Here is a 16,074-nt window from a genome sequence, read left to right as displayed (position 1 = left end):
CCGCTTGGTGTCTCACCAACAGCAGTCCCTCGCCGGGCCCGGCATAGACCTTATTCTCAGCGTGCACCAGTAACTCCGTCCCCCGAACCTCCGCCCGCCAATGATCCGTGCGGCGCAGACCCATTCAAAGTTTGGCAAAAACAAAGGACACACCAAGGCAATGTTGCTTTGGCAAATAAAGAAACATTCCCAGTCCAGCAATCTCAGTACCTAAAGGAAGTAGTCCAAGGCATTGAAGTACTCCAAGGCATTATAAGAAGATAACTGCAGAAACCCTCATCCACGCCTTCATCACCTCCCGTCTGGACTACTGCAACAGCCTCCTCTATGGCGCACCCTCAAAAATCATCAATAAACTTCAATACATTCAAAACTCCGCTGCCCGTCTACTCACACACACCTCGATCCGTGACCATATCACCCCCGTCCTTTATAAACTCCACTGGCTCCCCATCCCCCAGAGAATCCAGTACAAAATCCTCCTCATAACCTACAAAGCCCTCCATAACCTGGCCCCACCCTACCTGACCGACCTCCTCCACAGGCACACTCCCACCTGCACCCTCCGCTCTGCCGCTGCCAATCTCCTTTCCCCCCACATCCGGACTAAACTCAGATCCTGGGGGGACAGGGCTTTCTCCATCGCTGCTCCCACCCTATGGAACTCACTACCCCAAACCGTTAGAGACTCCCCCACACTCACCACATTCAAAACATCGCTGAAGTCTCACCTGTTCAGCACTGCCTTCAACCACTGAAGGTCACCTCACCTACTGTCTCCTTTCTCTGTTCATTTATTTATTTACTTATTTATCTATTTATTAATTTCCCTATGTTCTCAAAATCTCTGTAAAGCGTCTTTGAGTATATGAAAAGCGCTATATAAATAAAATGTATTATTATTATTATTATTAACTGCAGATGCTGGTACAAATCGAAGGTATTTATTCACAAAATGCTGGAGTAACTCAGCAGGTCAGGCAGCATCTCAGGAGAGAATGAATGGGTGACGTTTCGAAGGGTCTCGACCCGAAACGTCACCCATTCCTTCTCTCCCGAGATGCTGCCTGACCTGTTGAGTTAGTCCAAGGCATTGACTGAATGTTATTTTTAGGATATAGCATTTCGACATTAAGTGATAACAGTGTAAATAGCCCAGACGATTTCATTCCAGTTGCTGGGGACAGCCTATGGTTTCATGTTAAAGACCGCCCTTGAAGAGCAGGTTTCGCTTTGGAAATTTCATTAGCGGACGTCCCGCGGGAGCCTCGAATGGAATAGCTGGAATTAGTCTGTTGTTTTCATCACAGTTTCCACTCGGGAAACAATTCTAGCAATCCACTATGTCGTTGTAACGCGGAAATAGTGACACAGTCGTGAATTCTGGAGAGTTCTCGCTCTGGTTGCTGCCCAAAACGATAATCACCAGGAATCATATTCACCGAAAAAAGACAAAATGTTCCGGAGTAACTCGGCGCGTCAAGCAACATCTCTGGGGAACATGGATAGTTGACTTATTCAGTCTAAAGAAGGGTCCCGTCCAGAAGTGTCGCATATCCATGTTCTCCGGAGATGCTGCCAGACTCGTTGTGTTACTCCAGCACAATGTGTCTTTTTTTGTAAACCAGCATCTGCAGTTCCTTGTGTCTACATCATATTCACCGATCTTTATTAACCACACCGTTTGTGGGATCTTACGCTGCAGAAACCTTCCGCGACGTTTAACAACAAAGCAACAAATAATTAATTAACTGAGCAACAAATAATTAATTTTGAAGCCTGTTGAGATTATTTTGGGGAAGGAGGTATGAAAAGAACGTCATATACTGGGTCTCTACCCGAAACATGAATCAGCACATTGCCTCCCCTGATGCTGCTTGGCCCGCTGAGTTCTTCCAGCGGTTTATTTTCGTAAAAATAAAACATGCTGTAGAAATGCGATTAACCGAACAGAATCAGTGCAGGTATTTCGAGCATCTGCTGCACTTCATAAGGAAGATATGCACATGACAGGAATATCTACGGAGAAAAAAACTTGGAAATTCTCTGCAACCACCAAAGTTAATAGGTCAGTGTAAGAAAATAACTGCAGATGCTGGTCTGAATCAGGCTGATCAGTCTGAAGAAGGGTCTCGACCCGAAACGTCGCCCATTCCTTCTCTCCTGAGATGCTGGCTGACCTGCTGAGTTACTCCAGCATTTTGTGAATAAAGTTAATAGGTCAAGTTCAAAGAGATCTCAGTGACTGGGAGATGCGTGCACATGGACATACTGGAACTCACCAACCTTCCTGATGGAAATTAGACACAAAATGCTGGAGTAACTCGGCGGGTCAGACAGCATCTCTGGAATAAGGAATAGGTGACGTTTCGGGTCGAGACCCTTCCTGAAACGTCACCTATCTATTTTCTCCAGAGATGCTGTCTGTCCCGCTGAGTTATTCCAGAATTTGTGTCTACCTTCGGTTTATACCAGCATCTGCAATTCCTTCGTACACAACCTTCCTGATGGACATTGGCAACAAACATACACTCGCTGAAGCAGCAGATCACTTGTTCCACCCATGGATGATTTCACCCTATCTTCTGCGCACACGAACAAATAAACAGTTTAAATGTCTTGATTCCACCACATTCCGAAGCACGGTATAAGCAGTGAAGTACTTTTAAACTAAAACGGGAAATGCTGAAAATTCTCGGCGGGCCGGGCAGGATCTGTGGGAAAGAGGGACCGAGTTCAGATTTCAAGTCGAAGAGTAGAAACAGTAAATTGTAGATGCCGGTTCATACAAAAGGACACAAGGTGCTGGAGTCGCTCAGCGGGTCAGGCATCTCTGGAGAACATAGATATGTGACGTTTCGGTCGGGACCCTTCTGGTGAGGTTTCAGACGGAGGAAGATTCCCGACCCCAAACGTCACATATCCATGTTCTCCAGAGATGCTCCAGCGCTTTGTGTCCTTTCAGGTCGAAGACCCTTTTCGGAACACATCGTCAATCAATCAAATCCTTGGTGTATTTCAAATGGTAATCAGTCCTTAAGAAAGTAATTCCCACTTGGGTCCGCATTAGCACCAAACACAGGATGCAATGCAAATCTCAATGAAGATGAACTAAGAACATACCAGATACCAAATTCTATGGGGTTCAAATGGTGACAGACCCGATACCGAATCGTGGATAGACACAAAAAGCTGGAGTAACTCAGCGGGACAGGCAGCATCTCTGGAGAGAAGGAATGGGTGACGTTTCGGGTCGAGACCCTGAATCATGGGGATTATTATTGACATGTCACTAATCCATCTGCTCCAGGTAAGAATCACCAGTTTACAAAACTGATCCTTTTTGGTCCAATAGTAACCGCACTTAACACCTCGATCAATGAATAACTGGTATCTGTAATCAATCCAAGTGGAGATAAACCAGTAACTGGACCATACAGCTGCATATTTGGGAATCAACTCTTAGCAAGTCCCTCATATTGACCCTCCTCATGATGAATTGTCCTGATCTCGAATATCGATCTATTGGAAATTAAATCAGTGATTGCTCCCTCGGCAGTGGTATCCATGGGGATCGACTAATGATTGGTCTCTAGCACTCGTCCATTTAAAGACTGGTCAGTAAACAAATTCCTAATACTAATTCATGTAAGGATCAATAATTGTAGTTCAGATCAGTGGGATGAAAGCAATGCTCCTGACACCATTGTGAATAGACATTTCTATACCACGGTGTAATAGTCTCTCTCTGCATCATCCATTTATTCAGTTCCAGCCACATTAGCGTTTTCCAAACACCTTTCTTTCAAAGTCTCAAAATATCTAACTCTACAATTCCACTCTTTCTCCAAACTTGCACTTCCTTTCCCTCTTATGTTTTCATCCAAACTATATCCCATATTTATTCTTCACTCGCCTCATCCCCGCTCTTTTCTTGTTGTCCTGCCTCCCTCGTGCCCTGAATTGTCCCTCCAGCATGGTCCCCATGTGCTCTTTCCGATCTGTCCTTTTGCTCTTTCTATTCATCACCCATCCTCATTTCCCCGCATACCTCACGCAGTTCATCCCATTTGTACGTCTCTGTCTATCACTTGTCTCATTCTCCTCTTCCTCTGTACCTCTCTACCCTCTATCGCCTTTGTCTCCCAGTATCTGTACCTCATCCCACCACCCCTTGCCCTACCTATCCCTTCTCCTCTTTCTCTCAATTTGTGATCCTTCCCTTCTGCATTCTCCTCCAGATTCCCTCTGTACCCTCTGGTCAGTCTGCAGCCTCTGCCCCTCCCCTCCTCCCTCTGCAACCTCCGCCCCATACCCTCATCTCTCTGCACCCTCTGGTCAGTCTGCAGCCTCTACCCCTCCTCCCTCTGCAACCTCTGCCCCATACCCTCATCTCTCTGCACCCTCTGGTCAGTCTGCAGCCTCTACCCCTCCCATCCTCCCTCTGCAACCTCTGCCCCATACCCTCATCTCTCTGCACCCTCTGGTCAGTCTGCAGCCTCTACCCCTCCCCTCCTCCCTCTGCAACCTCTGTCCCATACCCTCCTCCCTCTGCACTACCCCTCCCTCTGCAACCTCTGCCCCATACCCTCCTCCCTCTGCACCCTCTACCCCTCCCCTCCCTCTGCAACCTCTGTCCCATACCCTCCTCCCTCTGCACTCTCTACCCCTCCCTCTGCAACCTTTGCCCCATACCCTCCTCCCTCTGCACCCTCTACCCCTCCCCTCCCTCTGCAACCTCTGCCCCATACCCTCCTCCCTCTGCACCCTCTACCCCTCCCCTCCCTCTGCAACCTCTGCCCCATACCCTCATCTCTCTGCACCCTCTACACCCACTCCCTCTGCAACCTCTGTCCTATACCCTCCTCCCTCAGGACCCTCCCCTCCTCCCTCTGTATTCACCACCTCCTTCCTTTACACTCTCTACCTCTTCCTCTTTAGCACTCTCTTCCTCTCCACCCCTTCCTTTGCACTCTCTTCCCTCTCTCCGCTCCTTCGTCTGCACTCTCTAGCTCTCATTTTCTTCTCTGCATTGTTTTCCTCTTCCGTTTTTCCTATTGCACTCTCTCCATCTCATTTTCCCCTTGTTCCGTTTTATTTCTTGTTCCATTTTATTTCCTTCTATGTATTCGCTCCCCCCTCCCCTCCCCTCCCCTCCCCTCCGGGTGTTATTTTCCGTATCTCACTCCTTCCCTGGCGCACTTCAGAGGCTGAGCCACTTTCAGGTGTATATGTTTGTACGGCGGGGGAGGGGAGCAAGAATCTGTCTGCATTTGGAGAGCTGGGCGCAACCCAGGATCCGGGGAGGTGAAGCTTGAATGAGGAAAAAGCCCAGGAACCTTGGGACCGTCTGCGACCTTCGTGTAAAGGAGATCCCACACCTGACAGCCAGCCCCACACTAGACAAAACAAAAATCTGCAACATGCAGCTGAACGGCGGATCCGGGGAGCGAGGTGTCAGCGGAGGTTTAGCCCGCCAGGACTGGCCTTGAATCTAGCACCAATGCAGCCGCAGAGGACATCGACGGCGCCGACCATAGCCAACGGTGTCCCGGGCCCGGAAGAGGCACCGGCAGAGGTCCGGGAGGAGGTGAGCAGGCAGTGGAGACGGGACAGTGGGGTGGGCAGAAATTGGAAATCACCGAAAGGAAACAATCCCCAAGACTGCAAAATCTGAGAGTGGAGAGATTAGCCTCGGGAGTACAGGTGCATCCGAGGGAACTCCCATCTTTGTCCGATTTCATTGGGGCTCGATATTGTGGGGGTTTGTTTTATTGGTGGGGAGAGGTGTCTGTTTTTAAATTTAAATATTTTGCCGAGGTTTTGGGCTGAGGGCAGATCTCGGCGTTTGTACGTGTATGGAGAAAAGAAAGGGGTAATGAGATTTCATTCTGCAGAGAGGGGAGGAGGCTGCGGGAAGGGAGCGGCAGAGATTCCTAGAGAGAGAGAGAGAGAGAGAGAGAGAGACAGGCTGCATGCTAAAGAGAGAGAGGGATGAGAGAGAGAGAGAGAGGGATGAGAGAGAGAGAGAGAGAGAGAGAGAGAGAGAGAGAGAGAGAGAGAGAGAGAGAGAGAGAGAGAGAGAGAGAGAGAGAGAGAGAGAGAGAGGCTGTATGCTAAAGAGTGAGAGGGGTGTGTGAGAGAGAGGGATGTGTGTGAGAGAGAGGTAGTAGAGAGAGAGGCTGCATGCTAAAGAGTGCGAGGAGAGAGAGAGAGAGAGAGAGAGAGACTGCATGCGAGAGAGAGAGAGAGAGAGAGAGAGAGAGAGGCACAGTCACCGAGACATAGTCACCGAGACATAGTGTGTGACAGAGAGGGTGACACAGGGAGTAGGGTGGGGAGACGGAGGAGTGGAGCCCACTTAGCAAATGGATAAAGGACACTGAAACACACACCAGAAGTAGGTAGACAGGACGAGGGGGAAGCTGGGCTCCCGGGCAAATGGAGGCTCAGGTAGAGATGGAGGAGAGTCGAGGATGTGTGAGGGGAAGGGGCTGGGTCCGGGACTGAGACCCAGACGAACAGAGAGAAGCAAAGAGACAAACGCGGGCGAAGGGGGAGGGAGGAAGCCGTGCGCTGTCTCCGGGAGTCGCAGCCCTGTCCTCCCTCCCTCCCTCCCTCCCTCCCTCCTCCCTCCTCCCCTCGGGTGTGACTGGTGTGGAGCTGCCGGCCACACCGCACTCACCGGCCCCAGCTCTCGGTGAAACAGGCAGGGCAGGGGATGGGATGGGAGCGGGGAGAGAGAGAGAGAGAGCTGGCGGCGTTGGGACGGAATTGGGGAAACATGGGTCGGACATTCAGAGTGGTCCGGGGCAAGAGATTGAGATGGAGCAGTGAGTTACTCCAGCATTTTGTGAATACATCAAGAGATTCAGAGTTGCTCTCTCTCTGTGTGGGTGTGCGAGAGAAGGGGGAGGGGTTAGAGGGGGGATCTCACCAGTGCAATGCTGGCACGGATACACAGTGCGTGAATGAACACCGCAGTGTGTGTGTGTTCCTCACTGCGGTTTGATGCAGGGGTCTCGCATGCGAACTAATGGAGCGGTTAATGTACCGGGATGTGCTAACTGCCGCCACCAGCTGCTGCAACCACAGCCCCACCGGCACCGCCCGCTGCTGCTGCTGCGGCTGGAGCTGGAGCTGGAGCCGCCCAGAGATGTGTGTGTGTGTGTGTGTGTGCAGGAAGATGCCGGCAACGGCACCAATGAAGTCATCCTGAAAGCAGATCACACAGTTACTGCTCCACAGTTATGTTGACATTTTACCCAGGACTGCATTTGGCTGCATGGGGCTTTTATAAAACATATATATATATATATATTGGATTGCAGCGAACCCGGGTATTATTTCCACTGTAACTAGATTATTACAAAGCACTATCTTTCAACCACATTGATCCTTCGTTCTATTGCAACCCCTACCCAGACGGCGCTCGTTCTCTGATGCTTATCCTAAACTAGCTAAAACTAGCAAGAATATTGTAGAAGAGGAAATCGTGGAATGTATCAGGGTTTGACAATAGGTGCAGGAGGAGGCCATTCGGCCCTTCGAGCCAGCACCACCATTCAATGTGATCATGGCTGATCATTCTCAATCAGTACCCCGTTCCTGCCTTCTCCCCATACCCGCTGACTCCGCTATCCTTAAGAGCTCTATCCAGCTCTCTCTTGAATGCATTCAGAGAATTGGCCTCCACTGCCTTCTGAGGCAGAGAATTCCACAGATTCACAACTCTCTGACCGAAAAAGTTATTCCTCATCTCAGTTCTAAATGGCCTACCCCTTATTCTTAAACTGTGGCCCCTTGTTCTGGACTCTCCCAACATTGGGAACATGTTTCCTGCCTCTAACGTGTCCAACCCCTTAATAATCTTATACGTTCCTCTGTTTGCTTCTAAGCACAACGTGTTAAAGGAACTACCCAGGAACGTGCGGTTTTAGATTTGGTCAGGAGCAAACAGGAACGATTAATAAGAGGTTTTGCGGTGATAGGCAGCGATGCCCCTGGGAGGCAGTGAGAAGAGTGTGAATCCCACTACCAGTTTGATGGTGATCTTCACAGAATTGACACCACCGCCTTTAATTTGAATAAGAGCGATGATAATAGTGAGAAGGTAGGGATGTCTAAAGGTTGACCAGGAAAGTGAATTAAGAGTAGAAACAAAGAACCGCAGACGCTGGTTAATACTGAAAATAGACGCTCGGTGCTGGAGTAACTCAATTAGAAAAGGAGATTCCATGAGAAAGAGGCACAATCTGTGGTTAACAAAGGAGATCATGTATCTGGTTAAACTTTTTAAAGTAGACCAGCCAAAGTGGCGGCAGAACACGACACTGGGTAGTTTTTAGGATCCAGCAACAAAAGACTGAAAACCTCGTAAGAAGGGAGAAAATTGATTTTTGAGAGAAAACCTGCGTGTAATATCAAAACAAACAGTAAGGGTTTCCAAGGATATAAAGTTAGAAAAAATAGTGTAAGGTACTGGTGCATTAATAGCATAGAGAGAGAAATGTTGACTTGGTCAACATGGTCAAATGTTAACTTGGCCAACAAGAGGTACGTTGAATTAGATTTTTTTTCTCTTTCCATCTTTACTGTGGAGGACACTGCAAATATCCCTCAGATAACAGATGAGCTCATTTCATAGAATATGGAGGCATTTGTAAACATCCCAATCACAAATCACAAAGTATTAGAGAAGCTCAGAGCTAAAGACAATAGACAATAGGTGCAGGAGAAGGCCATTCGGCCCTTCGAGCCAGCACCACCATTCAATGTGATCATGGCTGATCATTCTCAATCAGTACCCCGTTCCTGACTTCTCCCCCTGACTCCGCTATCCTCAAGTGCTCTATCTAGCTCTCTCTTGAATGCATTCAGAGAATTGGCCTCCACTGCCTTCTGAGGCAGAGAATTCCACAGATTTACAACTCTCTGACTGAAAAAGTTTTTCCTCATCTCCGTTCTAAATGGCCTACGCTTTATTCTTAAACTGTGGCCCCTGGTTCTGGACTCCCCCAACATTGGGAACATGTTTCCTCCCTCTAACGTGTCCAACCCCTTAATAATCTTATATGTTTCGATAAGATCCAAAGATGGGCACACTGCTGGGACACAAGGGCCTGCCCCATCGTTTTCAAAAGAAATGGCTGCAGAAACGGTGAACCCATAGGTTGAAATTTCTCATAACTTGTTAAATTCCAGAAGAGCACCTGAAGTTTGGAAAAACAGCCAAAGTGACTCCCTTGTCAGTTTGCGTTTATTTCGGCAAGATGCTAAAAGTCAACAATCAAAGAGGAAATAGCTAATCATGTAGGAAAGCTGAATAGAATTAAACCTAGCCAATATGGTTTTGTGAAAGGTAACTTGTGTTTGGCACTAGCACAGATGCTTTGAGGATATGACAGGGAGAGTTGATGTAAATGTAGTGTAATTAGATTTCCAAAAGCATTCACTTTCGCACATAAGAGGCTGGTAAATAAATTAAGAGCCCAAGGTATGGGAGGAAATGTGTTACCATGGATTTAAAATAGATTGTCACATGGAAACAGAATTGTAATAGGCGGGGTCCTTTCAGATTGTAGATATTTAACTAGTTCCCTCAGGACTCACTTGTGTACTATTTACATTAATGATCTGGAGGAGGGAATGAAATGTAAGATTTGCAGATTTGCTGATGATATGAAAATAAGGTCATAAGTGATAGGAGTGAAATTAGGCCATTCGGCCCATCAAGTCTATGCCACAATTCAATCATGGCTGATCTATCTCTCCCTCTTATCCCCATTCTCCTGCCTTCTCCCATAACCTCTGACACTTGTAATAATCAAAAATCAATCTATATCTGCCTTAAAAATATCCATTGAATCTTGGATAAAGGTGGAAGAGTGTGTTGTGATGTCGACATTATGAAACCCCAAATGGACGTAGATTGGGTGAATGATAGGATAGATTAGTGATTGGGCAAAAAATAGAGCTTAATATGGATAAGTGTGAGGTGATGTAGTTTGGTAAGAGGAATAAAAAGGCAGATTACTATCTAAATGGGGAGAAACTGCAAATGGAGCTCACTGGGATCTAGGTGTCCTCATGCAAGAATTATAAAATGTTAGCAGGCAGCTCTGACATGTAGTAAGAAGGCAAATGGCATGTTGGTCTTCCTGTAAAGAGGTTGAAGTTTAAGATCAGGGAGGATTTGTTAGTTATACATAGTGTTGACGAGGCTACTTCTGGAATATTGTGTATAGTTTTAGTTCCCTTACCTAAAAGAGAATGTGGTAGTATTGAAAATAATCCAAAGGTGATTTGCCAGCTAATTCCCAGGATCGTAGGTTTGTCATATCAAAGGCTAGGTAGCATAAGTCTGTATTCCGTGGAGTTTAGAAGAATATGGGGATACCTTATTCAAACATATGTTCCCAAGGGGGCTTGGCAGGAAGATACAGTATTGAGATGTAATCATCACTGGGAGAGTTACGAAAGAGCTATGAAACAAGAACTATCATTTAAAACTGAGATGTGTAGAAATGTATTCTCTCATTGCTTACCGAGGACTACACTCATTCCTGGTATTTATCCCTGTTCCAAAACTGCACTCATTCACTCAGGTGTATTCTTTACCAGGGGCTGCACTAGTTTCCTAATGCTTATCCCTTACTCGGACCTGCACTTACTCCCATGTGTATTTCTTCTCCAGGACCAGACCCCTTGCCTGTTGTTTATCCCTCACCTGGAACTGCACTCATTCCCGGATGTTTATCCTTTCCTCTGATCTGCACTCATTTCCTGGTGTTTATTCCTTCTCCGGGATTGCACTCAATTCCTTGTCTTTATCCCATTCCCAGAACTGCACTCAAAAGATTTTATTGAAACATATAAAATTCTTAAGGGGTTGGAGAGGCTAGATGCGGGAAGATTGTTCCCGATGTTGGGGAAGTCCAGAACCAGGGGTCACAGCTTAAGGATAAGGGGGAAGTCTTTTAGGACCGAGATGAGAAAACATTTCTTCACACAGAGAGTGGTGAGTCTGTGGAATTCTCTGCCGCAGAAGGTAGTTGAGGCCAGTTCATTGGCTATATTTAAGAGGGAGTTAGATGTGGCCCTTATGGCTAAAGGGATCAGGGGGTATGGAGAGAAGGCAGGTACAGGTTACTGAGCTGGATGATCAGCCATGATCATATTGAATGGCGGTGCAGGCTCGAAGGGCCGAATGGCCTACTCCTGCACCTATTTTCTATGTTTCTAAAATCTAGTGTTTATCCCTTACCTGGGACTACACTTATTTCCTGGTGCTCATTCCAATTCACTGTTACATTCTTTTTTTATTTTGCTTAGGTAATTGCAATCTGGTCCTGGGAATTTATACATCACCCGGAGCTTCACTCACTTCCTTTTAGTTTACCCATTTTTTAATGTTAAAATATTTGCCTGTCAATTTAGTTGTTTTGTTGGCTGATAGCACGCAACAAAAAAGCATTTCACTGTGCCTCGATACACGTGACAATAAACTAAACTAAACTTTCTAAGATTATATTCCCTGCTCTGGCATTGCAATGGCTGGCTGCCTTTGGGGGTAGGGTATTGACATGGATAGAGAACTGGTCGGCAGTCAGGAAGCAAAGAGTAGGAATTAAAGGGTCCTTTTTAGAATGGCAAGCGGTGACTAGTGGGGTGCCACAAGAATCAGTGCTGGGACCCCAGTTATTTACAATATATTAACGATTTAGACAAAGGAATTAAATGTAACATCTGCAAGTTTGTGGATGACACAAAGCTGGGTGGCAGTGTGTGCTGCGAGGAGGATGCTGTGAGGCTGCAGGGTGACTTGGATAGGTTGGGTGAATGGGCAGATGCGTGGCAGATGAAGTATAATGTGGATAAATGTGAGGTTATCCACTTTGGTGGCAAGAACAAGAAGGCAGATTATTATCTGAATGGTGTCAGATTAGGAAAAGAAGAGGTGCAACGAGACCTGGGTGTCCTTGTACATCAGTCACTGAAAGTAAGCATGCAGGTACAGCAGGCAGTGAAGAAAACAAATGGCATGTTGGCCTTCATAGCGAGGATTTGAGTATTGGGGCAAGGAGGTCCTATTGCAGTTACAGGCCCTGGTGAGACCGCACCTGGAGTATTGTGTGCAGTTTTGGTCTCCTAATTTGAGGAAGGACATTCTTGCTATTGAGGGAGTGCAGCACAGGTTCACCAGGTTAATTCTCGGGATGGCGGGACTGACATATGATGAAAGAATGGGTCGACTGGGATTATATATTCACTGGACTTTAGAAGGATGAGAGGGGATCTTATAGAATCATATAAAATTCTTAAGGGATTGGTCAGGAAAAATGTTCCCTATGTTGGGGGAGTCCAGAATCAGGGGGTCACAGTTTAAGAATAAGGGGTAGGCCATTTAGGACTGAAATGAGGAAAAACTTTTTAATCCAGAGTTGTGAATCCGTGGAATTCGCTGCCACAGAAGGCAGCTGAGGCCAATTCACTGGATGTATTCAAGGGGGTGTTAGATTTAGCTCTTAGGGCTATGGGAATCAAGGGATATGGGGAAAAAGCAGGGACGGGGTACTGATTCTGGATGATCAGTCATGATCATATTGAATGGTGGTGCTGGCTCGAAGGGCTGAATGGCCTACTCCTGCACCTACTTTCAATGCATTTAATGCATACCTGAGATTGCATTCTCAACATGGACCTTTATTCCTTTACTGCGGATGCAATTACTTCTTGGGATATAATCCCACATCAATTATTGCATTCACAACCTGTACTTGATCCCGTACCTGGGCTAGTACTCTGATTGGGATGGTATTATTTTCCCTGGAATTGCTTCCACTTCCTGGGGTTGTATCTCTTTAGTGGGTTTGCCCACTGTGCATGGGATTTGTTCTATGATCTGATATTGCAGTGTAGTTGGAAAGTTATCCCTTGATTCTGATTACATGTTTGCCTGGCACTTATTATCCTTGCTGGTCCAGATTGTACTCACTATGGATTTTGCAATAATCCACACTGTCTGGGAAGGTACCCAGTGGTTTGGATTGTTTTCAGGATTGGGGATTATACTAATTATCTCGCCATTAAGGATTCATCCAGCATTTTCAATTCTGCTCACCATTCAGTGGTCAGGACTGCATCCAGGATATGGGATCATATCATCCATCTGAGATTGCGCCAGATGTTTGGGAATATACCCCCCCATCTTGCAATGTTCACACTATATGGAAACATATCCAGAAAATGCATTTATGCTCATGTAAGATTGTGCCTAGTATCTATTGAGGGCGTGTAGCATAGGTTTACTAGGTTAATTCCCGGAATGGCGGGGCTGTCGTATGTTGAAAGACTGGATCGACTAGGCTTGTATACACTGCAATTTAGATGGATGAGAGGAGATCTTATCAAAACGTATAAGATTATTAAGGGGTTGGACACGTTAGAGGCAGGAAACATGTTCCCAATGTTGGGGGAGTCCAGAACAAGGGGCCACAGTTTAAGAATAAGGAGTAGGCCATTTAGTACTGAGATGAAGAAAAACTTTTTCAGTCAGAGAGTTGTAAATCTGTGGAATTCTCTGCCGCAGTGGAGGCCAATTCTCTGAATGCATTCAAGAGAGAGCTAGATAGAGCTCTTAAGGATAGCGGAGTCAGGGGGTATGGGGAGAAGGCAGGAACGGGGTACTGATTGAGAATGATCAGCCATGATCACATTGAATGGCGGTGCTGGCTCGAAGGGCCGAATGGCCTCCTCCTGCACCTATTGTCTATTGTCTATATTGTCTATTGTCAGCATTTGTTGCCCATCGGAATGAAAAGGTGGTGGTGAGTTGCCTTCTTGAACCACTGCAATCCTTCTGAAGAAGGTATTCCCACAGAGCTGTTTTGGAGAGAGGTTCAGTATTTATACCCAGCTTTGCCGAAGGACCGGTGGGGGATATACAGAGCAGAAATGGTGAACGATGTAAGGGGGGGGGGGGGGGGGGGGGGTAACCTGCAGGTGGTGGTCCCTGTCCTACTTTACAGTAGAGTCACAGGCTTGGGAGATGCTGTCAGGTAACCTGGAAGAGTGACAGCTGCGCATTTGTTGATGATTTACCCTACAGCCACTGTTCACCAGTGGTGGAGGCAGTGAACACTTAAATTGGTAGATGAAGATGAGAGGTCTTTGTCCTAGATGATGTTGAACTCTTTGAGAGAGTCAGAGATGTATTTATCAAAGAAAGCGGAGAATATACCATCATATTCCTGATTTTGTATATCGGTGAAAAGCTTGGGAAGGTCGGGTATGGACCACTCTCTGAAGAGAGGTTGCCTGCCTCTGCTCTGCCCTTCTAACAATGGCACACCTGGCTCTCTGCTTCTCTACCCAAGAGGGCTATGGAGGCTTAGATTCCAAAGTCTACGCAGTCATTGTATGTTGTGAACAGTGGTCTCGTTGCATTGGGCTGACCACTCACCATTCCCACCCTACTTCCAATCTCTGCATTCTGCCTTGGAGCAGCAATTGAATCTGTTCTTTGACCCTTAACTCCACATCCTCTGACCATATTCATTGTGAAGTACCTTATTAAGAGGTCTCTTTTCAAAAATCGAGATAAAATACATGTACTCTATTACCATTATCTTCATTATTACTAATGCACAAAAACGCATAAGGTTAGTCAAGCAAGATATCAATGCCAAGTAATTCATTTTTGTACTTCTCATTTTTACAGTTCTTCTATTTTCTCCTTTGGTAAAACAAAAATCCATTATTTTCTCTACTTCCCCCCTCTTCTGTTGAGATTTTGATAGACTCGTCCTCCTTGATGAAGAGTGATACAAAGCATTCACTTTCTATTTCTGTAATGCCTTTGCTGCTGTACATCAATCATTTTGTTGCTCAGGTTACTGGTTACTAGGCTTTAGAGAATTCTGAATTCCATTTTATATTTTCACTGCCATTCTCTTCTGAGTCTTATTTTCTGTTTCTCTTCCCCTCTCCGCTTCTTACATTCAGCTGGTTCTCACTTAAGTCATTCAGTTATTGTCATTCATACGCTTCTTCCTTTATCATCTCCTCTATCCCGTTTCAGCCAGGGAGCTGTGTATTTCGTTCTTTTATATTTTTCTCTCAGCCTACTTCTGAACCATCTCTTTGAACTCTCCAACCCATTCGATGAGTTCCCTGAATTATCAGTATTTGATTGCACTGTCCTGGCCAGATCCTTTCTCATCCCATTGAAGTCAGCCTCCAAGTAATTAGTACTATTTTGGATTTCTCCTTAAGGGCCTGTCCAACTTAGGCGATTTTAAGGCGACTGCTGGCGACTAGGCTGTCGCCGACAGTTCGCCGGGGTGTCGCGGGCATGATTGTGAGGAGTCTTCAAAGAATCATAGTGGATCTCGGCGCGTCGCTGAGAAATCAACCGGTATGAAATTTCTCGGTGACAGCTGGCTTGTCGCCAGGTATCGTTGCTTATTGCGGGCGCTGTCGCATGCTGTCCCCAGGTTTGCTAGGTTCTCTCAGATGCATTTAGAAGCAAGTAATATTAAATTAAGTAAAGTCATTTGAAGATACCATAAAATACTTGTGTTTAACCAATTTATTTACCGTCAGAACATTTGACAGGTAGATTGGAGGCAACAGTTTGACGGTCAGGTAAGCATGGAAATTTTTGGGATGTTTATGGCCATCAGGGATTGCATTTAAAGTAGGCTCCCAACCCAGATATGCAACCCAGAAACCAGATATGCATCTCCCGTACATTTTCAAAGAATGCCCACACTCCGCACAAAAATCCACTCAACCACTTTTAAAATTAAATTTCTTAATACTGCTATTAGTAAACTGGAAGTCAATCCAGTTTATGCCTTGTTACCGTGAAGCTTGGCTTTCAAGTAACCTGGGCAAGATGTTATAGTTCAAAACTCTCAAGTAATTACCGACTTGTCAGTGATTTCAGCGAAAATTAGGATGCCGGAGAAGCACTGACAGCGTGGGAATTTTGCGATGTTTCCCAAGACGGTGTAATCTCGACCTGACTCGGCATTGTCGTGGTCATTGTCGTAGGGTTTAAAGAAAACT

At 46.2% G+C, this 16,074-nt stretch overlaps 1 protein-coding gene across 1 annotated transcript in view; it reads left to right on the top strand.

The window, feature by feature from the left end:
• Positions 1-5,163: 5,163 nt before the first annotated feature.
• The window catches only part of LOC144597602 (transmembrane protein 151B-like), a 33,530-nt gene continuing 22,619 nt past the window's right edge, over positions 5,164-16,074 (top strand). Inside the window, exon 1 of the mRNA XM_078407102.1 lies at positions 5,164-5,590. Within this exon, the coding sequence (XP_078263228.1) occupies positions 5,504-5,590 (87 nt within the window). The 5' untranslated portion in view covers positions 5,164-5,503. The remainder of the gene's footprint in view (positions 5,591-16,074) is intronic.

Source organism: Rhinoraja longicauda, chromosome 10 (genome assembly GCF_053455715.1).
Source record: "Rhinoraja longicauda isolate Sanriku21f chromosome 10, sRhiLon1.1, whole genome shotgun sequence".
Taxonomy (NCBI): domain Eukaryota; kingdom Metazoa; phylum Chordata; class Chondrichthyes; order Rajiformes; family Arhynchobatidae; genus Rhinoraja; species Rhinoraja longicauda.
This window is presented reverse-complemented; position numbering and strand designations above follow the sequence as displayed.